The following is a 22098-nucleotide window of genomic DNA, read 5'->3' on the forward strand; positions in this document are numbered from 1 at the left end:
AGCCTGGAGTGTGGGATTTAAGGGACTAAATGCTATGAGCTTCCTGGAGTGGAAAGAAAAAGGCAAAAGTCACTTCTTTGATGCTGGAGCTCATAGAAGAGGAGCAAGCCCAGGCTCCCAGGGCATACATATCTCTGAGAACATAACAGAAGCTGGTATTGGAAAAAACCAGGACTGGCTGTTGAATTCTTTTCAAGGTGGGTGTCACCAAGGACTTAAAATTTTACAAGTCCTCTTTTCCATCAATGTTATCCAATGTATTTATGCTAAAGCCCATCTTGCACCTTTTGCACCTTCTGTTTGGGTAGAAATTGTCATTTTTTATGACCCGTAGATTTACTTGATTTACACATCAGGTAGAAACAAGTTTGCATGTACCCAAGCACCTCTGCACATGGGGGAGCCATGGCAGCTCATGTGCACTGTTTGACTCCAGCTCCATCATCCTCCCCCAGGCAGAGCTTGTGCTTTCCCTGTGCTATTCAGGAAAGAAGCTGCCATGTCATGAGGGAAAAACTGCTTCAGTAATTTTAAGGTGGATTTCATTTAGAATCAGTCAACCTTGAATGTGTCCCTGCAAGAGTTTTGTTGCCCATATTGCACATAGTCCATGTGTTGATGCATTAAAGCAGGAGATTGCTACTTCTTGCTCTCCCCCTCTTTAATTAAAAGTTGCTTTCCACCCTTAAGAAAGGTGTTCCCTTGGGGATGCCTTTCTATTTTTTTAGATTGCTTTCCCGATACTTCCCGCAAACCTACTTTACCCTGAGGCAGAGGACAAATAACTTTGCTATCTGGAAAGGGTGAGTGATGCCTCTGTGAGCCGGTAATGTTCTGGGAGACTCCGTGCTTGGCACGTGTCTGGGCACTGCAACCAGCCCCTGCTGGAATTAATGGGACACAACCTCCTTTCACTGTAATGAGATGAGAAGACTGAGGAAATTACACAGAACTGCTTGTATGGGAGCATCATGTCAAAGGACAAAACATCCCACTCCAAAATTAGTCTGCTGAAGTAATTTTGCAAGCCGTAAGGCAGCAGTCAGAGTAATTGTTCAGTTAAAATTTAACTACCATTTTTATGAATCAGTTTCTGAGAAAGGATCTCAAACAAGGTAACAAGAATTTTTTAAAAAATCACAGAAAAATAAAATCTAAATATTTCTTCACTTTCCTTAAAGCTTGTTGAGAGCTTGATGGGGCTCTTGACTGTTCATTGTGATCAGGTCAGATGGTAATGGAGGATGACAAGATCACTGGACCCCCTGTTCCCCACCCCAAAGCTGGCTCCTCTCCACAGAAAAGGAAGTCAAGTCCTTGCCATAATCCCCCAAACCCAAGCACACCTAATGCTTGCTTCTCCCCAGTCATCACTCTTGAGAGTCATTTCTTCTCTCTCTCATGAATCCTTTCCCAGACAGAGAGGAGGATCCTCTTCACTTCCTCACAGCTCTCACTCCCGTTGCCTGCCTCCTCTCCTCACCCTGGAAAAAATCTTCTACTCTAGGAGCACCCTGGCCTCCTTAACTCAGTACCTGCTCTCCATTTATTCAGTTCTGTCATCTTATTTAGATAGGAAGTATCCTGCTCGCCCTCCTGTGCAAGTTGCCAAGGGCTGGGAGCAGCTGTGTATCCCACCCCAGCCAGCCATGGGGGTCCTGACTGTGCTCACAGGAGCCTTGTTCCTCTGGCAGCGGCATGAGGGGAGGCAGAGCTGAGCCTGTGCTTGGAGCACCCCCTCTGCCTCCTGCCTTCCCATCTGTACAGTGGCGATAATCACAAGCAGCCATAGGGAATTGCCGTGATCAGTATCTTGAGCTACTCTGGTGAGAGTCATTACAGACCAACAGCAGAGATCCAGAGTGCTTTTTTATGGGGACATTTTCATTAGCTTCTTTACTGGCTAAAAGATGGGTGTAAACCAGACTTTGCTGGCATAAGACTCAGTGAAACCTCTGAGGAAAAGGAAAAAGGTGAGAGCGAAGGAAGGAAAGGGAGCTTGAGGGAGCTGATAAAAGGGACTTGTACAGTGAATAGCAGCAAAGGGAGCACCACAACTGCAGCCCTTCATCCCCCAACTCTTTCCCTGGATGAAAGCTTCTCCATCCATCACAAAGGAAGAGGAATCCCCAGGATGACCAACAAGAGTCATCATAGGAACAGCTCACAGTTCCACATCACCTTCCAGCCAGCTCCACCTGGAGAAATATTTTACTCAAGCTAGAAAACCCTATGGCAAAACTAAGGAAGCTGCCAGGGCATCTCCAGGACCAAAGGTTACAAACTCATGGCTGCAGAGCTCAGTGTCAGCTCAAGGTGGGCCCTGACAGACAGGGAGGCATTTCACAAAACCTCCAGGCTCTGCTCTGCCTTCACAAGCTGAAAAACATTGTTTTAGCAAATGCATACTAGAAGTTTGTTCTCAGTAGGTTAACATAAAGAACTAACCTGTTAAAATTTTGAGATTTTCAAGAATGTAATAAACAAGAATATTGCTTTGAGCAGTTTGCTTGATGGAAGAGAACAAAATATTTAAGTATTAACACAGAGAGAACAATTCACAGTGTAGTTTCCATGTTACCACACCGTGCAAAAAGACAGCATTTTTAACAGTAGCAAAATAGCACAACTTTCAAACCTACAGAGTACAAACCAAAAGCTGGATATATTCATAACCAGCAACATTTACTTCAAGTTGCTGCCTTGCCACCAGCTCTGTGCAATCTGAAAGGTGTAGGATACATGATCTTATAGCCAGGCCCTCCTAAACCTGAGGAAGCAAAAAGAAGCCACAGTGTACAGTAAGGACAGCCAAGGTACAACAAGGACACAGACAAGGTACAACAAGGACAACAAGGTACTTTCCAGGCTCTGCTCTGTTCAGATTTTCTGATGTCCCCACTTGGACGAGGGATGCCTGCAGCATCCTCCTTGCTTGGTACCACTCTTCTGGATGGAGTAGGGCGGGATGGGATACAGTATAAAGCCTTCTGGAGCTCTGCTGGCATCCATCACCATGGCGGTGCCTGCAGGAGGCACAGCTTGTCCTCCCACAGCGTGGGAGAAGGACAGCCTGAAAATCACAGAGATCGCAAAATGCTGGACTGCTTTCAGGATTCAGATTAGTGCTGTGAAGGAAGGAAATGAAGGATATTTCACAGGGAATCATTTCTAATACTGTCACTTCTCACTGTGTCTCCTGACTACATCTCAAAAGTACTGGCCATTTGTAGCTGGGGCACATGGAACAGCACTTGCTTCTTTAAATAAATGTAGCTGCATAAAGCTATAGTATTTTCACCTCTCCTAAAATGCCAACTGGAGGCTACTTAATCAAAAACTGACAGCACTCATTGTGAAGAACTTTCTAAAGAGCGTAGTGAGTGTAGCCTGTCAATAGGAAACAGGTGCCTGGGTTTTAATGGCCCCACACAAAACAGAGGCTGCAGAGCTTGGCTTTGGATGGAGATGGATCCCATGGGCACTCTCTCCTTCCTGTAGGCAAGTGATCAAGGACGTGGAGATCCTCCAAACACTGGAGGCTGTACCTACATATAACAAAAGGCCTACAGTAGCCTGCAAGATAATTAACTGTGGAACCTTCAATTCATGATTCCCAGATGGTTTTCTTGCCTGCTGTAAGGCAGAGCATTATTTCCCACTCAGCTTTTCACAGACCATGATGACTTTCACTTACAGCAAAAATAAAACCATGTCATCTTGCTCATGTGAATGGCTTGGAAACTTTTTTTTTTGGTTTAAAAAGAAATGTTCACAAGGTGTTAAGTATTTTTACAGGAGAAGAGAAAAAGACCTATGAACATGGTGCACCTACAATTTATGGGAAATAATGTTATGATGATTATATAGTTACAAGCACTGACACGATATAATGACATCTCAGACAAAAAAAGAAGAAAAAATACGTTTGTAGGACTGTGGCCTCATGAAGGCCAAATATTTGATCCTGCTCTGACTACTATAAACTAAAAGTAATGTCCTTGAAATCGGGTTGGCTGCATGAGGCTAAAACCAGGAAATGCTAAAGCAGGCAGAAGATTTAAGTAACTCTTTATAGCAGATGGTCTCAATTAAAAGGAAAGTGACTGTTACTGAAACAGAGGAAAATATTGTTTATAAAGTTATTGCAATACTGTTAAGGTTGTGTTTGGATGTAAATACAGAATCCAAAATGACTGCCAGTGTCAGTGATTTCTTGCATGCAAGATCTCTCTGACACACTGTGCAGAGCTGGTGCATGGATGGCTCCAGGGGAGAAGGTGTGTCAAAGATCAAAATGCAGGCTGGAAGGAGAGGCCATAACCGAGTGCACTGGAGGTTCAAAGGAAAGAGCTGGGATGCAAACACAAGGCTAAACCAGCCCTGCTGTGCCAGGGCAACCCAGACACCAACAGAGTGCAGCTCTCCCACCCCTACTCCCAGCTCTGCCAAGAGTGCTGTGCTGAGTGAGTGACCTTTGCTCCTGGGCTCACTGCATGAGCTCCTAAATCTCACAGAACAGCACCAGGGTAAGATGGGGAAGGCTGAATTAGGGAAGTATTTGGAGAGACCTGATTTTGTCCGAGCTTAAGTCCACAGATTTCATGAAAAGTAATGACCTTAAGTTTACTTGATAAAAGGGAACAAATTTAGAAAATCAGCAAATGTTTAACTGAATGCCTGAAGAGGGCATAGGCCCAGAGTGATCTCCAGAGGCTCTGAGGATGAAGATCGTGTTAATTTTAGCAAGGGAATTTAGGTTTTTCTTTAGCGATGATGCAAAACAAGATTATTTAAACTAAAATACTTTTGTATATCTGCAGCTAGCTAAGAAGCCTGTAACACATTTCATCCTTCCATTTTCTAAAGCATTCTGCAATCTATACACAGACTGTTATATAGGAATTAAATCTTCTGTAGGAACATTCCAAATCAATCTGCCTTGAGAGTAATTTTTTTCACTTCATAGTTCTGGGTTAAATATTAAAATAGACTGTGATATTTTCTTCATAAAACCCCACATTTCCTGACAAGTTACTTTTTGTAAGTAACAGAGACTACTGCTATGAAATTATATGGTTTTGCATACTCAGTATTGAGACAGAGGTTAGTGGCTCTTATTTCTTGCAAGGATTTTAAATTATACTCAGATGTTTAAAGTCGGGAAAGCAATTTTAGTTCTGAAGACTATCAAGGACAATGTTAGGAGGCCAGTTAATTGATTTTTTATTTGCTGTTGGTTTGGTCACCCATGACAGGTCTGCTCTGTGGCTGCCACCCCAGTCTCTCAGTGTTCAAGAGATCAAAGCAGAACACAGCATGTGATTTGAGTCCAAATGACCTGATCTGAGCAGATGTCAAAGCCCAGAAACTCATTCTCTGGCAGTGGGCAACGTTCAGGGACTCTGAGGGCAGGCAAATGCCTCATCACATCAAGTACCAGAAAGCTGATGCTGTGCCAAAAGTCACGGACCTGGTGACAAGGATGATGGCTGGATGTCCATCTGGATGTCATACAGACAGGATCTAGGACAACAATGCATGGGAACTGGGCAGGGGACAACTGGCTGAAGTTACACCACATGAAAAAAGTTATAACGAGAAGAGAAGGGTACAACCAGGAAATATCTTGAATTTCAGGCATAACAATTCTTCAGGCAAGCCATAATTACTGTATTTGCATTGGTCATGGCAGGACACTCTGCCAGAAAAAAGCATGGTAAAATCTTTCATCCAGTATTAAGAGGTCACCTAAAGAAACAAGTGTGTCTTTCAAGCCTGGTTCCCCAGTGCCCGCAAGTGGGAGTCCAAGGCTATGAACAATGAAGCAGAAATGAAATATTCATCTTAATCCAAAATGATGTTTCATGACATATTTTCTGCTACAACTTACATCTCTGGTCAAGTCACTATGAATACAGTGCTGCCTCTCAGAGTGCCATACCAGAGGAATAGCACACACAAGCATCCAGAGGACATGCAAGTCCAGAGGCAAGCCATAGGGTCTCCACAAAGTCAGGAAATTCAGGGGCAGTTGGCAAATGGGGAGGTAAAGACTTTCATTGTCAGCTGCTGGGTTTGGAGAAGTTCCCTTCCCAGCAACCATATTAAAAAACTCCCTTCTACAACGAACAGCTGGCAGCAACATGCATTCTGAGAAAACTATTATCTTACCAGATTACACAGTGTTTCATTTATCCAATGTGTCAGCGCTGTAAGAAAAACTAGTATCTTTCAAGTTGTGCTTTATTGGGTTTTCTTTTAAGTTTATGAGCTTCTTACTCCAGCAAAACACTCTCCTAGACACTGCTGTAAATGAAAAGTGATGAAAGAAGACCTCAGACTACACACCAGTTTTCTTTACACAGGTGTATGTGTTAAAAGCACAAGGACATTGTGTTAATACAGCACAGACAGTCAGCTCCAATCATTCCCCCTACTAATTCAAGCACCGATGAGACAAAAGTTGGAGGCCAAAGTCATTATCTACAAGGTATTTTACCTAATCTGAGGGCAGAGGGTTTCTGAATCTGATCCAGGAGGGCTGCTAAAGCCAGCAGAAATTGTTAGTGTGGCTCCTCAGCTGTGTAGGTACTCCACACGGATCTGGGGAAGCCCTGGGATCTCTGAAGTATATGTTCATTCTCATGGTATCAGACAGACCTCTGACAACATATTTTACCTTCCTACAGACCAGCCTCACCTTCCTCTTTAGACTATCATAGCTACAGCTCTCTGCTACTGCCCTTCATGTACTTTTTTGCTTGGGATACCCCTCACTAATTCACTGTGAAGTGGATTAGTGACCCCCATCTATAGGTCAGACAAAAAATTCTGGGGAATTTTCTGACTACCAGTTCCAGGGAGGAAAAAAAGGTACTCAGAGGGACTGGTTTTGAAAAAACTTTATTGATAATATCAACTATGCAGCACATCAAATGGATCAGAATGATGTAGTACAGCTATTGCACAAAGAAAATGCCTAAGTGGAATGACTTAACAAACTTCATAGAAAACATTTTGATACTGTAATTCTGATAAGATTTAGGATGTTAAGAGGCAGTAATGGGTGGCCAGACCAACAGAGCTCAATTGTGCCTGTACCTCAGTTGCTGTATGGGAAGAAGCACTGGTCCAGGCCATCAGGGCACAGCAAGAGCACAGGTAGGGGCCAGATGCAAGAGCCTCAGAACAAAAACATCTACCGAGAAAAAGTTGTGGAGACTCTCCTGAAGTTCCTTCACTTGAAAAACTCCCAGGTTGACCAAGGCATTTTTATCAGCCAGCCTTGAGGACACATCTAAACTCCTAGGGAATATGATCCTGCCCTGACACAGGCCAAAGCCCACCACTGTATTACACTATCACCAACTAAAAAATGCACATTAAAAATTCAGTAAAAATGGATGTACTGTTGCAAGAACTCCATCTAAACATTAGCCTTATTTTCCTTTGGTCACCTAAATCAGCCTGTCCTCATTCTCTGGTTGGCTGCAGCTGCACAGGTGAAAGGTTTATTCTTTCCACTCCATCTTACCCATACCTGTTGCCTTCTATTCTTCTTCTCATGACATGTCTCTGGTTTGCCTTAGGCTAAAAGCATCAGCCTGTATCTCTATCTCTAAAAGAGTTAAGAAAATATTTTTAACATTCTTTTATTATCACTAACCACTCTATTATTTTATTAGTTACTTATGTTAAAAGCAGCCTTTCCACCCCACCTGGTGGGGCTGAGTGCCTGTAACAGAGAATTCTTGTGTATCAAACACAGCTCCACCTTGCCTGCCTCAGGCAAGCAGCTGGTACAGTGCAGGTGCCACTGTCCTCATCCAGAATTCCTGCTGGGGACAGACACCTTAAATACACCCCTGATGTCATGCAGCACGACATGCACCCCCCTGGATGTGCCCAGGGCCATATCCAGCCCTGGCTGGACACACCCCTAAGCGGGATTTACTGCCATACCTGCCTCAGGATGCAAGGACAAACAAAGGTTACAAAACTCTGGGCACAGGAGTCAATGCATTATTTCTGAACAATTCACCACTCTGGTGAATGGCACCAGGATACAATAATGCATCATTATGTAATTGTAACAAAGACCTCAAAACCTCCTTGGATGCTGTGTTTCCCCTGCTAAAACACCCACCACGTATTTACATTTCACATGCACTTCTCTTTCCATGCACTTGAAATGACAGTATGGAAATGAGAACCAATGTTTACAAAACGAAGGAAAGATATATTCCCTTCAGTTTATCTACTAAATTTTGTTTTTCATTTACTGCTGTCATCCCAAACTGCTGTATACTCCTGTGGAATTTCTTCAATCCATTATCACATCTTGCCAAGCACCAATTGATACAACACAATCTGCTCCAAATCCTGGGTATTTGCTATGTTTCAAATGTGCTTCCCTAAAATGGGCATCTGCAGACTCTTAGGTTTTGCCCATTTTGTCAAGGATTTTACATAATTTTCCAGTAATGCAGTGCTTGGAATTCCTTATAGATTCAAAACAGAGGTGAATGCCTTACTAACCACTAAGTATATAACAGTGCCATGAGACCTGAATCCAGTGATGAATGTGGTGTTTTAAATCCAACAACAACAACCCATGATCCTGCTGACTGTATGCTGCAACAAAGTCCCAAGATGCTGACTATAAGAAAAAACAGACAAACCACATTTATCTTTTCCCTGGATTCCCACCAGCCCCCAGAATGATAAACATGTTTTCACCTGCTTGTGGAGATGTTCTTGCCCTTGCTGGTAGTCTTAGTTCTATTTTTTAATGTACTTCATTTTCTCCCACTTTTTCCATACACATAAACACTGATTAGAGTCTTGTCTTTTATCTTATTTAACTTAACTGTCCTATTACTTTCACAAAAGAGATTTTTAATATGCACTCCTGATGAAATGTAGATTGCAGTAATCATTACACTTCATGTGTCCAGCACATCAACAGAACTGCCACTGCAATCCCTCATAAAACACTGATAACTGCTGAAGATACACTTAACATTATAGCCCACAAGACCTGCAAAAAAGAAAACCTGAGTTCCAAAAATACCACGTGTCTAGTGAAATCTCAATAGACCCTCTGAATCAAGCCCTGATCCAAGCAGAAGACCCTTGTCCCAGAAGGACATAAGAATCTCTGCAGGTATGGCCAGGAGGGATGAGTGGAATCCATAGAAAACGCCCTTATTCCATGCCCCCTGCAATTTTGGTTACATCGCAATTTTTACTTATGCTGCTTCTCAACTTATGCTGTCTATTCAAAGCAGAACAGAAATATCATATTTTAATAATCCATGTGAAAAGTATTTCTTATTAAAAGGCCAGAAACTTTCATCATACTGTAGAAATAACTAAATTATTTTACACTACCACTCCAGTAAAAATGGAGAATGAGCGATAACTAAAGTCAGCATGCGATTTCTGTTTCCTTATCACTTTTCAGAACTAAATTCTGATGTTACTGACATTTACATACAACAGAACATGTTTGGTCATTTTAATGCAGCTGTTACAAGGTTCCAGTTCGTATCACAAAATTGATTCTCTTTTGTTTCTTTGCAGACTTTTCTTTTTTATGTTTTCTCCCTGAGGCTTCTTTGCAGGAAGGCAAAGCACTAGCCATCCTGCCTGCTAGCAGAAAGCACCACAATATATGACAGCACAGAACCTTGTCAGAAAGCTCTGTACCCAAATTATGTATTACCAGCAGCCCTACAGGTCCCTCCATAGCTAACACAGTAACCATAATAGGTAGCTTGACTTAAAACTTCTCCATTTCTATCAGTCTCTTTGCAAGGTAACACCTTCAGGAAAGTAAAATGGGAAGATTAAGCTAGGAATTTATTTGGCAGTTCCCTCTTTACTGCCAAAGTCCAGCTCACACTTAAGAGAACCAAGGGGGAATTGTCCTGATTATAACTCTTCTCTTCCATTTGTCCTTTGACCTAGACCATAATAAAATTTGCTTTATAGCTCTAGCTTAGCTCTCCTTGAATAGAAGCAGACATGAATGTTTGCCTTGGTTTCCCAACATTCACCTGCATTGGCACTGCACAAAATGCTGAGGCGGATTTACACAAATAAACTTTTATTTGCAGAGGGTCCACTGATGATGATAGGACAGAGAAAATGTGATAGGCATAGGGGGAACTCTGCTCTGTGTTTTGGGGGGAATCACTGATTCTTAAAATCACTTAGGTTGGATACATCCTTCAAGTCCAACTGCAAACCTGACACTGCCACAAAAAGAAGTGGTGGGATGACCAAGGAGCCTTCTCCAGGTGTTCTCTACAGCGCAGCCACACTTCCCTTCCAATATTGCAACCATTTCATCCTGGACCTACACAAACTCACACTTTGCAGCTTCCACGTGTGATGGCACTAGTGCTGCTGGGAGCACAGCTGGACAACACTTTGCACGTGCTGCACGCAGACTGCTACGGCTCGCGTGCGATTCATTTTTACTGCCATTTAAGTACAATTTAAGTACAATTCGCTGTTTTGTCACGGTAGAAATGGCGAGTGGCGTGGGAACGGGGCGGCAGCTGGTGGGAGCCGGTGGGAGCATCTCTCTCCCCCCGCCCAGCGCGACCCCCGCAAGCGACACCACGCGACCGCGCCGCCCGCGCGCGGGAAACGCGAACCCGCGCGCCTCTGCCCCGCCCCCCGCCTCGCCCACAGCCAATGAGCGGGCCCAGCGGGGAGGGGGCGGGACCTCCGTTGTGACGTAGAGGCACGTGACGCGCGGGAAAAGCTCCCTCCCGGGGGCGCGGCGGGGTCACGTGGGAGAGCAGCGCTGCGCTGCCGCGCCGCGGACCGTTCCATTACCCGCCGGAGGGGGAGCAGGAGGAAGCCGGGCGGAACCAAAGCGCCGCCGCGGGCGGGGGGCGGGGCCAGCTTGGGGCGCTCCCGTGACGTGAGGCGGCGCGGGGCGGCGGCGCGCGGCGGTAGCGGGAGCGGAGTGGGGCAGGGAAGGGAAGTGCGAGCAGGAGCAGGAGCGGGAGCTGCAGCCCCCTCGTTTCACCGCATCGCCACCATGGGCCGGACACTTACGACATTTACGTTCCCGCTCGCCGTCCTTTCCGTGGCGTGCTGCCTCTGCGGGCTGGCCGCGATCGAAACGGCGACGAACAGTGAGTGATCCGCGCCCCCCCCCCCCCCCTCCTTTCCTCGGGAGCTGCTGACGGGGCAGCCCCGCCCCGCGCCCGGCGCTGTGGGCAGCGAGGCGGGCTCCGCGCCCCGAGCCCGGCGGGGCTGTCCGTCGGTCCGCGCCTGCTGCCGGACCCTCTGGAGACGGGAGCGCCGCGGAGCTCCGGGACCCGCCGGGAGCCGCCCTGCGCTCCCCCGGCACTCGCTCGGCCGCCGCCGCCGCTTCCTGGGCGCCGCGGCCGCAGCCCGCCGAGCTTTTGAGCCGGTCTGGGACCCGTTATTCTGTGTTATCCCCCCTTGGAGGAGGGAGCCGGTGCCGGGGAACCGTGCGCGGCTTTTTCGCGCACCTTCGGAACGGGTCAGGGAGCGGGGGTGTCTTGGCGCAGCCGTGTGGTTCTGGCCCTGCTGCCGCGTGTTCCTCATCCCGGTGTGAGCCCCGTTACTCGTCCCGCGGGTTTGCCCACAGCTCGGGCCCTGTGGGCTGTTTGCCAAAGTGTTTGCGGGGCCGAGAGCCGCGAAATGTGACGCGAGCCCCAAAACACGGGGACGGCAACAAAAAAGACAAAACAAAAAGTTGTCTGGTGGCGCTTCTGTGTTCCCTGGCCGCGTTCCGTGGCTGCAGCCGAGGGTGACGCTGCCCGGTCAACGTCCCTGCAGCCCGGAGGGGTCTCCCTGCAGCCCGGAGGGGTCTCCCTGCAGCCCGGAGGGGTCTCCCTGCAGCCCGGAGGGGTCTCCCGCAGCCCGGAGGGATCTCCCGCAGCCCTGCCCCGCCGGCGGGATGCGGGACACCCTGCGGGAGCGGCAACCCGGGCTGCTCGGGACTGCTCCGCCGGCGTTAGCACAACGTTGCTGTAACAAAATCGCTCCGCTGCGACGGGAGAGGGCACTGTTGGGCCGGCAGGACAGACCCCTCCCGTGGCTCCTGGTTTCCTCCTCCAGTGTAAGGGGAGTATCCGAATTTACCCTGTGCGAGAGCCAGTACAGCGGGTTTATCTTGGGAGCAAACGTCATCTTGGCTAAGCTGAAAAGCTGAGTTCGTGGTATCAGAGTCTTTTTTTTTTTTTTCTTCAGTGAAGAGCAGGCGTCTGCTCATGGGGAGAGTTGGGGAACTTGCTGTTATCCCATTTAAAAGACCCCACAGAGCCTTTCCCAGCAGGAGGTGTCACTGGGACAACGTCTGAGACCCTGCCACACATTCTGAAGTTAACAGCTCATTGATAAAAACATCTCCTCATCCTTTACTCTTGAAAATCTGATCGTTCCCCATGTTAGTCTGGGAAGGCTGTTCTTGAAACTAAATTAGAAGTCCTAGTGTACCTGGTATAAGTTGGCTCTACCAACTGTCTTCCTGTCTTAACAGATGGGCTGTGCTAAATTTTCCACATACCAATGAGGAATCTACAAAAGTGAAGGTTATTCACTTGTCAGAGGCCGTTGTGTGTGCTGTGATCATTCCTCAGATGCACATCCATCATAATTGACTGATTTTTTTCCCCCCTGAAATCTGTTATTGAGAAACAGTCACAAAAAGCTTTTGAAGTGCTTTGAGTGCTGCCTTCCTGAAGGGAATGGGGCAGCTCTTGCGCACCTCACTGATGCAAACCCACAAAGTTCTTTTCATATCTTCTTATGTGAAAGGAAATGTTCCAGCCTTTCTGCCCTGATAGTAGAGCCACAACCAAGACAAATGCAGTGTGGATTCAGGCTTACTTCAGATTGTCAGTATACTGAAGTTAGTTAATGTACTTGTAGTTGTTATTTGAGAGGTAAATGAGCATTCTGCCTGCCAGAGATCTGTGGATAGCAGCATTCCTTTCATGGAGAAAAGTGAAAGGTCACCCCTAGGTGCCTGGAGTGGGTGGATATGATGTGAAATGTGCTGGAGAGCATGCAACAGAAGGAGTTGTGGGTTGTATGTGGGTTTGCTGAGTATGATGGCTGTATGAGTAAGTCTCAATTAAAACTAATGTGGTAAAGCTGTAGATTATGAGAAGATCTTACTTGATCCAGTTAGTGGATGTGTTGTTGTGTTTTTAAGGTAACAATGTTTGACCTGAGATTGACGTAAAAAAGCAGCTGGACTGGTTAGATTGCTGGCTTCTGCTGTGATCAAAATACAAATAGATTGACTTTTTTTCCTGTTCTCCTTTTTATGCAAGTGTACATGTATTTCTCCAGGTTCTTGTCTTTATTTCCCATACTTTGATTGCTTTCTACTCTATTTATAGCTGGCTGCTTTACCTAAAGCTCAGGTTCAGTCTCAGTCACAGTGAGAAGCAGTGCTCTGTACCTAGTGCTCTCCTGTGTAAAGCATGCACTCTTTCTGCTTGGACAGTAGGGTTCTTCTCACTCTGGTTTGCTTTGAGGAATCTTGAGTTGCCAGTTGAACACTGGCTTGATTGGGCTGCCTGTGACAAGATTTTTCACGTATTCACTCATGCAAATTTTGATGTTAGTATGGTGGATTCAAAAGCTTTGTAATTTCAAACTCAAACTACAGCAGAACTCAGTGCTGTATGAAATTCCTAAAGCTATGCCTGCTGATGTTGTTTTTGTTGGGTTGTTTTTCAGTTCAATACCGTCTCTAATGTAACTTTATTTTTTCATAGCTACCACAGTTTCTCCTCCTACCAGTGTTACTACGGCCAATGTCACTGTAACACCTACTGCCAATGTCACTGTAACACCCACCAATGCCACCACGGTGTCTTCCAATGCCACCACAGCATCTTCCAATGTGACCACGGCGTCTTCCAATGCTACCACAGCCACTTCTGCCACCACACCTCATACTCCTATAGGTAATACAGAAGCACTGAACTCAGAATGGTAGGAAACTAGCAACTGGTGAATAACAGGAAAGACAGGGGCTTCTTCCAAAGTTCACTGTAGTAGCTTGGCTACTAAAAATCTGATGTGCAGAATGCATAAAAGGTTCCAAGGTTTGGAAGAAGTGGATTTTAGAAAACTCTTAGTTATGTTGGCAGGAAGCATTTTCTATGTTAAAAATTGGCTCAGCGGCAGTTGAATTAGTAATTGCCACTAATTATGAATTCTTAGGAGTTTGGGGGTTTTTTTGTTTCTTTTTTTTTTTCCCCAAAAATTTCTCTGCCATCTCTACAGTGGAATTCTTTTTTAAAAAGTCACCTAATCTTTAAAAACTTGCTGATCAAGGGAGGTGGGACATAACAAGTTGGTACTTGATTAGGCTCAGAACAGCCTGATGTATAGTAGGGTGATTAGCTTTGAGTAAACCCACAGATGTTGACACTTGTCCCAGACACCTAGTGGAATAGTGATTAATTTTTAGTAATACTAATCTTTAGGGGAGGGGGAGAGGTCAGAGACCCAGCTTACCTGGCTTGATTATGAAAGTTTCTAGGAGACAGTTTCATTTTAGGTGAGTGGTTTTATTCCAGTGATGGCATTCACACTTAGTGTTTTGAGGACAGGAGAAGAAAGAGTGTGTATCTCCTGTCTAGAGGTATTAGATTAGGTACTTTTTTAGTACAGTTAATACTAACTGATTCTAATGAAAGTTTAATGAAAGTCATTTGCCTTGATATAGATTCTCAGTTGTCTTGAAGCATTTCTCTTGATTATTGTTCAAATATCACCATTTATATGAATGCTTGAAAAAAAAGTCATTTTGTCTGAACAAAGAATCACTAATCTGTGGAGAACCTTGAAGTATTTGAGTAACAGTAGTATGCAAGTTTTAAAATAATCCTTGTTGCAGAACCTTGGCTTAATGCCATGCAGTTCACCACCTAAATCGTGTGGGATACAGACTGAGGGCAAAGGTTATCCTTGTTAAAGCAAAACAGGAAAAATCATTTGTATAGGAATGTCAGTGCTTGCAAACTTTGCTTTGGAGTTCATGGTGTGCATGTACTGTCTTCTCTCAAACAGCCAACGTCACCAATGCAACTACTCATGCTCCTCTGCCTAAAACTACCGTGACTTCAGCCACCACGACAACCACTGCTGCAGGTAATGCTACAACTGCCATAATTAAAGTGTTAATTACTCAGAAATCAGTGTCACTTTCAGAGTGTTACCTTGAAAGACTCACCAAGTGACACCATTAAAGCAGTATTGGTGTGTCTGGTGTTGTCACTTCTAACTTAAGGGTAAGTCTAATTTTGTTAAGGTGATGTATGCAAGTAGCAAGGTTACAAAGCCTGAGAAATAGAGCTAATTGGTGAGATATAAAAAGTCAGAAACACATTGGTCAAATGAGATCAGCTGGATGATTTTAATATTGTGGTTGAAAGTCCCTTGTTAACTCCCCTGTCTTTGGGAGGTCATACTTTGTTTTTGCAGCATAATAATGGGATGGTTTTGTGGTTTTTTGTTTTTGTTAAATGAAATTTTGCTACAGTGATGGGAATAAGCTGAAGTGTTTTATTTCCAAGTCAGTCCTAAGTATGCCATTTCATGAAAAAGTCTCACAAAGCAAAGCTCTTTATAACTACCCATCAGCAGATGGCTGTTATTTCCAGCTTTGTATTTGTGACTTCAGCTGGTTTTTAAGCCTAACTCTTGGGGTAAAGTACAGTAGATGGAAGATAACAATTTGTGTTAAATTTAAGCAAAAAAAACCCAAAACAAAACTGGAGCAAGGAGCTCCCGTTTTCCAGACTGGAAATATGTCTTGAATGTGGGCATATCAATAATATATTCTATGTAGAGGAGGAAGGCTTTGGCTTTTTGAAGTACAAATAAAGTCCAGCTGGGTATTGCTTAGTTTTGAGATCCAGAGCAGTTTGTCTATAAATAGCTCTAGCCCTGTACAAACAGCATTTAATCAGAATTTCAGTACCAGTAATCTAAATTCAGATGCTGGCATGGCTTCACTTTTGATTATTTTTTGTTTTCTTATTGGTGTTTGGATTTTTTGAGTAATCCTAATACAAGGTATCCAGCACTAAAATCTGTAGAACAGTTGTGAGCATTGTGCACTTACAGTTTCTAATTTGGTGTTTAACAGGTTCAAATACTACTGTTACTACTGTGGCTCCTGTACCCGTTCCACGCAAATCTACGTTTGATGCTGCGAGTTTCATAGGTGGAATTGTCCTTGTTCTGGGTCTGCAGGCTGTTATTTTCTTTCTGTACAAATTCTGCAGATCTAAAGACCGAAATTACCATACGCTTTAGGACCTGCCCCTTGGTAATGGACTAGTAGCCCAACACCTGTAGTTCACTGAACCAAAATATTTTCTGTTGCTCGTGGAAGACAGCAATTCATAATATCCTTTAAATCTCTAAAAGAAGACTTCAAATGAATATTTTTGCAACATTATACTTGGCAAGAAGTGATATGAATCTCTTCAACAGGATTACTTGCAATATGCTGCATGGGTTCTAATGGCTGTTTTATTTTCCTTTAGTGGCTGCTGGTGTGGGACTTTTCTTGATACGCCAAATGTAGAATGTTCAGAGATTCTTATTCAGTGGCAACACTGTCCAGTAGACAATCTTAAAATTACTTATTCTGAAGGCTAATATAAACAACATCGGATACAGTATCCCTTCAGTTTTATCAAGATGTGAATTATTAGTGACTGATTTCAGGGAGTGAAATAGCATTTGTAGTAGCTTATGACTCTTACAGTGTGTTGCTAGAAAGATGGACAAAAATGTAGAATTAAATAATGTCTTAACAGAATAGCATAGCCCTTTTTTTTTACACAAGAATATAAGTTGCCTCATAAAATACTTCATTCCAAACAGAATTCCTATGCCATTTCCAATTAATGTTGAAGGTGGATGTAGGAATAATCCCTCTAATGGGGAAATAAATATTAGTGCCTTAAAAGAGTAAATTTCAGTAGGCTGTAAGCATGTCCCAGCTATATGAAAGATAAATAAAACTTCTAAGTATTTACTTTACATAGGAATATAACTGGACTTGATCATTCCAGTTTAAAAAAAACTTTCCCTAGAAAAACTGTCCCTTAGTGATTTTGTTTTAGAGTGAGGAGTACGGTACAGCGATGTTCAGCCACAGACCAAAGCTTTGGCTTTTGTTCTGGCCTGCAAAGACCAACCATAAAACCAGTGATATAATTCAGTTCACTCCCTGTAGAAAAAGGCAGCAGCCCACATTTCTACTTGAAATACTGATATTTGGGAAGTCCTGATGTTTTTGTTATTCAAACGGTTCTTAAAACTCGTTGCAATTAATTTCAGGAGCTTGTTGTTGTTAATTTCAGGGTTGTTGTTGTTTTCCTTTCGTACCCTCCTGTATGTCTGCTTACTGAGGGAGCAGTTAAGGGTCATTCAGAGGATCTGCTGATGTGATCCTAGTCAGGATTGCTGTAATCCTGGGACCACAGGCTACAGCTTTTTTCTGTCCCTTCTCCCCTTCCTGGCTTCAGGTTCGTGTCACCATGCAGTGAACTGGTTAAGGAAATCTATTCAGCCAAATAGTTCAGCTTTTTGGTTTTTTTTTTTTCCTCTCTTGGCTGGGTCAGCCATGTGATCTGAGTATCAAAGGTACGTCATCTCCAACACAGACTGACTTGAGCACCTGTGAAAATAAACCCACAGGAAAAATGGAAGTAGAGATAGAATCAAGTAGTGGAGGTAGCACATAATGCGTAGCTTCTGATGATATCACCTGATCATCAGTTTTGGGATAATCTGTAGTACTGTCTTACTAGCTCTGACTTGACTGGAATTTGGCACCCAATACAAAAATAGCTTTGATAGCAGATAATAGTCATGGCAGTGGGACTTGAATTATGAAGCAAATTAAGTGCATTTCAGTTGGAAACTTGAGGTATACAGTGTTGCTTTCTTGTGTTCTTCTAGTTTGAATGGCATTGTTTCTATTGTGCTGCATAGAAAACTCAAATTGCTACAAAGTGCAGAGGTTACTCACTAGTACTGTATCTTTGAGTTCATTAGCTTTTGGTTTTCTAAACAAAAATAAGACAATCAGCTCAGGTTTATGAAAACAGCAGTGAGCAGCCAGTTTTCAGCAACAGTATGTATGTGAGCTAGATGGTATATCCTTGGCCTTATTGTGAAATCATTTAAATCTGTCCTTTCCCTATCTAAGAGCTATTTTACTACATTTATTTGTTAAAAAAAAATCCATGAGCTTGTGTTCTGTGCTTTGAAGTGAACAAAATACTCTTTTGAAATATGACAGTTTGCCTTCAGCTCAGCAAAGCAAACTACACCTAAGTATACAACTTCTAGCCTCAAAGGGCTCTTTCGGGAAACTTGCAGAAAAGTCCTACTGAACACTTCAGAGCATGGAAAACATTGCCACAAAGAGGTTGCTCTGTGAAATGTTGCTGAAATGCTTATTCATGAGCTTTGCTAATCCTGATTTTGGTTGCTGATAAAGTATGCTGGTAAAGCAAATTAAAAATAATGTTTAAAGTGCCTTAAAATTGCTTACTTGTTTGCCTCAAATTTTGTTTTAAAGGGTAGAAGGGATACCTTGCCTTAGTTACTAAATTTGTTGTGGTGCCAACAATTGCTATTTTCCAAGACTTTAGGAAACCCAGGATCTCTGGCATGTACAAATGCTTATCTGAAAAACTCAAGTTTTGCTGTATCAATTTAGTCACGTTCTGGAAGGCCTGCACTACACACCTCTTGCTCATTAGCCTTGCCTGCAAGGTGTAATTCCACAGTTCAGAGTGGTGGCTTGAATTGTTTCCCTTTTAGTTGTTTGGGGGAAGGGGAGGCTGGGTTATACATCTTCACCATGTGCTTGGCTGCCTCACTGTTGAAAGTAATTACTCTTTTGTGAAATGCAGTATCAGCTGATGTGTGCTGTGTACTAGCAAAAAACCTGAAGTAACAACTTGCAGTTTTTCTTGGCCTTGTGTTTTGAAGTGGAAGGTAGCTCATAGATCTGTAGTTGTACTTGCCCCTAAATCAGTTTTAGGCACTGAATCGTAGTGACTCTTCAAGTTATCTGGCTTTTTCTTGAAGCCAACTTGTGCAAATATCAAGCTGTTACCTTAAGAATGTTCTCTGCAAGTGTTGCTGTAAAAGTTTGTATCTTGTCTTCAGTGGAAGAAAACTGAAGCAGTTGTAATCGCAAAACCAAATTGATAAATAAAATCTGTTGAATGGAATTTTACCTGTGAACTTTCTTTAATGTGAGCAATTCCCAAGAGGAATGTCTGCTTGGTGACTGGGAGATGAGCTGTTTCCCATGGGAATTGAGAAATACTAAGGGAAAGAGGAAGAATGCAAGGTTTGAAGAATTAGTTCCCTAAAAACAGTATTAACTTTGTGTTTAACAGTACTGATTCAGATTTAATTATCTCAAAAAAAATTTTCATTCAGGTCATGTTTTTCCACATTAGCTTAATTCTTGTTTTTTGCTTAAAGCCAAAGAGGAGCAGTGTATGCATTAAGTGTTGCACTTGTAACAACCTGTGAGGCTTAATACTCCTCTTTCTAAGCAAGGTTTGTGATACTGGATGTCAGGTGGAAGAGGGGCTGCTGTCTGTGTTTGCACAGAGGCTGTTAGGACTTTCATGAAAAAGGTACTGCTCTGAGCCTTATTTCTTTTCTGATTGCACAGAACTATGGAGTGGTTGCTATTGGCAGGGAATTTGGGGATCATCTAGTTTCAACTCCCCTGCCCTGGGCAGAAGCATCTTCCACTAGACCAGGTTGCTCCAAGGCCAGGTTGAATGAAAAGCTTTAACATTTCCAGAGATAGGGTATCTACAGCTGCTCTGGACAACCTCTAGACTCACTCCTGCAGGTCTGATGGATGCAGTACTCGAGGTAGGTTCTCACAGGAGCAGGGTGGAGAGCAAGAATCACCTTCCATGACCTGCTGATCACACTTGCCTTGATGCACCCCAGGACACAGTTGTTGTTCAGGGATGTGAGTGCACATTGCCAGCTCAGGTTGGGCTTCTCGTTGACCAAAACATCCAAGTCCTTCTGCTCAGGGCTGCTCTCAGTTGTTTCACTGCCCAACCTGTATTTTTGTGATTGTACTGACCCAGACACAGGACCTTGCACTTAGCCTTGTTGAACATGACAAGGTTTGCACAGTCCCACCTCTCGAGCCTGCCAAGGTCCCTCTGGATGACATCCCTTCCCTCCAGTGTGTCCACTGCACCACACAGCCTGGTGTCATTGGCAAACTGCTGAGGGTGCCCTTGATCCCAATGTCTGTCACTGACAAGGACGTTAAACAAAGCGCTGCTCCCAATACTGAGCCCTGAGGACACCACTGTCACTGGTCTCCCCTTGGACATGGAGCCATCGACTGCAGCTCTGAGTGTGGCCATCCAGCCAATTCCTTATCCACCCAGTGGTCTGTCTGTCAAATCCATGTCTCTCCAGTTCAGAGACAGGGATGTCATGCAGGACAATGTCAAATACTTCGCACAGGTCAAGGTAAGTGATGTCTGTCACTCTTCCTTCACCCACCAATGCTGTAAACCCCATTGTGGAAAGCCACCAGATTGGTCTGGCATGATTTGCCCTTTATGAGGCTGTGTTGGCTGTCACCAATTGCCTCTTTATTTTCCATGTGCCTTAGCACAGATTCCAGGAGGGTTTGCTCCATCTTCTTGCCAGGCACCAAGATGACACTGACCAGCCTGTAGTTCCTTGGGCCTTCATTTTTTTTTCTTTTTGTTTTTAAAAATGATGTTACATTTCCCCTTTTCCAGTCAGTGGGAACTAAACCTGACTACCATGACTTCTCAAATATGATGGACATCAGCTTCATCTGCCAGTTCCCTCAGTCCCCACATGCCAGGGAAATTATCAGTATGCTTGAGCAAGAGAAGAGAGGGTGTGCAGTTCTATGGTTGCTGACTGACTAAAATGATAACCAGCTCTGGAGGAAGAAACCTCAGTTTCACATCGTGACCTTGATGCTTATATGGGTAGTGTATCAAGTAGGAATGTGTATTGACGTGACTCAGTTGTATATGATGAGAAATTGCAAAAAATATAGCTGTAGTTCTGGAAAGGCTGTATGGGAATGAAGGAAACCTAGAGCTTCCTGATGTCATTAAAATTTCTATGCCTTCCAGAAAATGATCCATCTGCTGCACACAGTTAAGGACTGAATTCAGTTTTTGTTACAATGCACCACTGAAAGTCTGTGTACAGTGGTTTATCCCTGTAGTACCAGTCTGTGTTGCTGCTGCTCTTTGAAGACTATCTCCTGCAAGTATAATATTTTTCCTAAAATAGTTTTTTAATTTTGCTATATTGAGTAATACTTCAGGTGTTTTAACAAGAGGCTGTGATTACTGGAGACAGCCCTTCCCTTTTGCTACTGCAGTGGCACCTAAGTGCTTCATACTGATGCTATTGCTCTACTTCCAAATTGGCATTTGGTTTCTGGAGTGTGCTAAAATCGCATTTGATGGCTTCTCTAGTGACAACTGACCTTGCATAGTTATCACTCACCTTGTCCTTCATTTATTGCATACCTTAAAAAGAACTGATGTTATTTGATATCTGATTCCACAGCATTCTGGGAATAAAGTTACTTGTTTCAATGTAGCAGCAAGCCTGCATGAATTAAAACTTGCTTTAGTAATGGTGAAGGATGTCAGCCCTATTCTAGGAATCCTGTATCTCTACATACTGCAGCACTTCTAATGCAACTTTGAGCTCTTTTAATCAGTGTTTAACCAATGCAACGCTGTTAAATTTTGCCTGAATTTAATTTTAGGTCTTAGTTACTTATAAAAATAGTGCTTATGTGTTTGATTGTTTGTGTTTACAAGCACCCAGGCATGTGGATAATGCCAAAAGACACACAGATTAGTATTGTCACTGATCAAAAGCTGCAATACAATTTGATGCATCTCTGAAGGTAACTCTGAAACCTTAATTGGCTAGGCTGTGAAAGCAAGCTTTTTTCAATGCAAGATAATTGCAGATATACTTATGAACATTTTC

At 43.7% G+C, this 22098-nt stretch overlaps 1 protein-coding gene across 1 annotated transcript; it reads left to right on the top strand.

Moving 5' to 3' along the window:
* Nucleotides 1-10933: 10933 nt before the first annotated feature.
* CD164 (CD164 molecule) lies at nucleotides 10934-19283 on the top strand. The gene is made up of 4 exons (XM_071438700.1): nucleotides 10934-11159; nucleotides 13785-13976; nucleotides 15088-15168; nucleotides 16169-19283. Exons 1-4 carry the CDS (start codon nucleotides 11063-11065, stop codon nucleotides 16336-16338), a joined length of 540 nt encoding a protein of 179 aa, XP_071294801.1. The 5' UTR covers nucleotides 10934-11062; the 3' UTR covers nucleotides 16339-19283.
* The last annotated feature ends 2815 nt before the right edge of the window (nucleotides 19284-22098 follow it).

This window comes from Agelaius tricolor, unplaced genomic scaffold (assembly GCF_023055355.1).
Source record: "Agelaius tricolor isolate 1412-34295 unplaced genomic scaffold, bAgeTri1.0.p SCAF_1, whole genome shotgun sequence".
Taxonomy (NCBI): Eukaryota; Metazoa; Chordata; class Aves; order Passeriformes; family Icteridae; genus Agelaius; species Agelaius tricolor.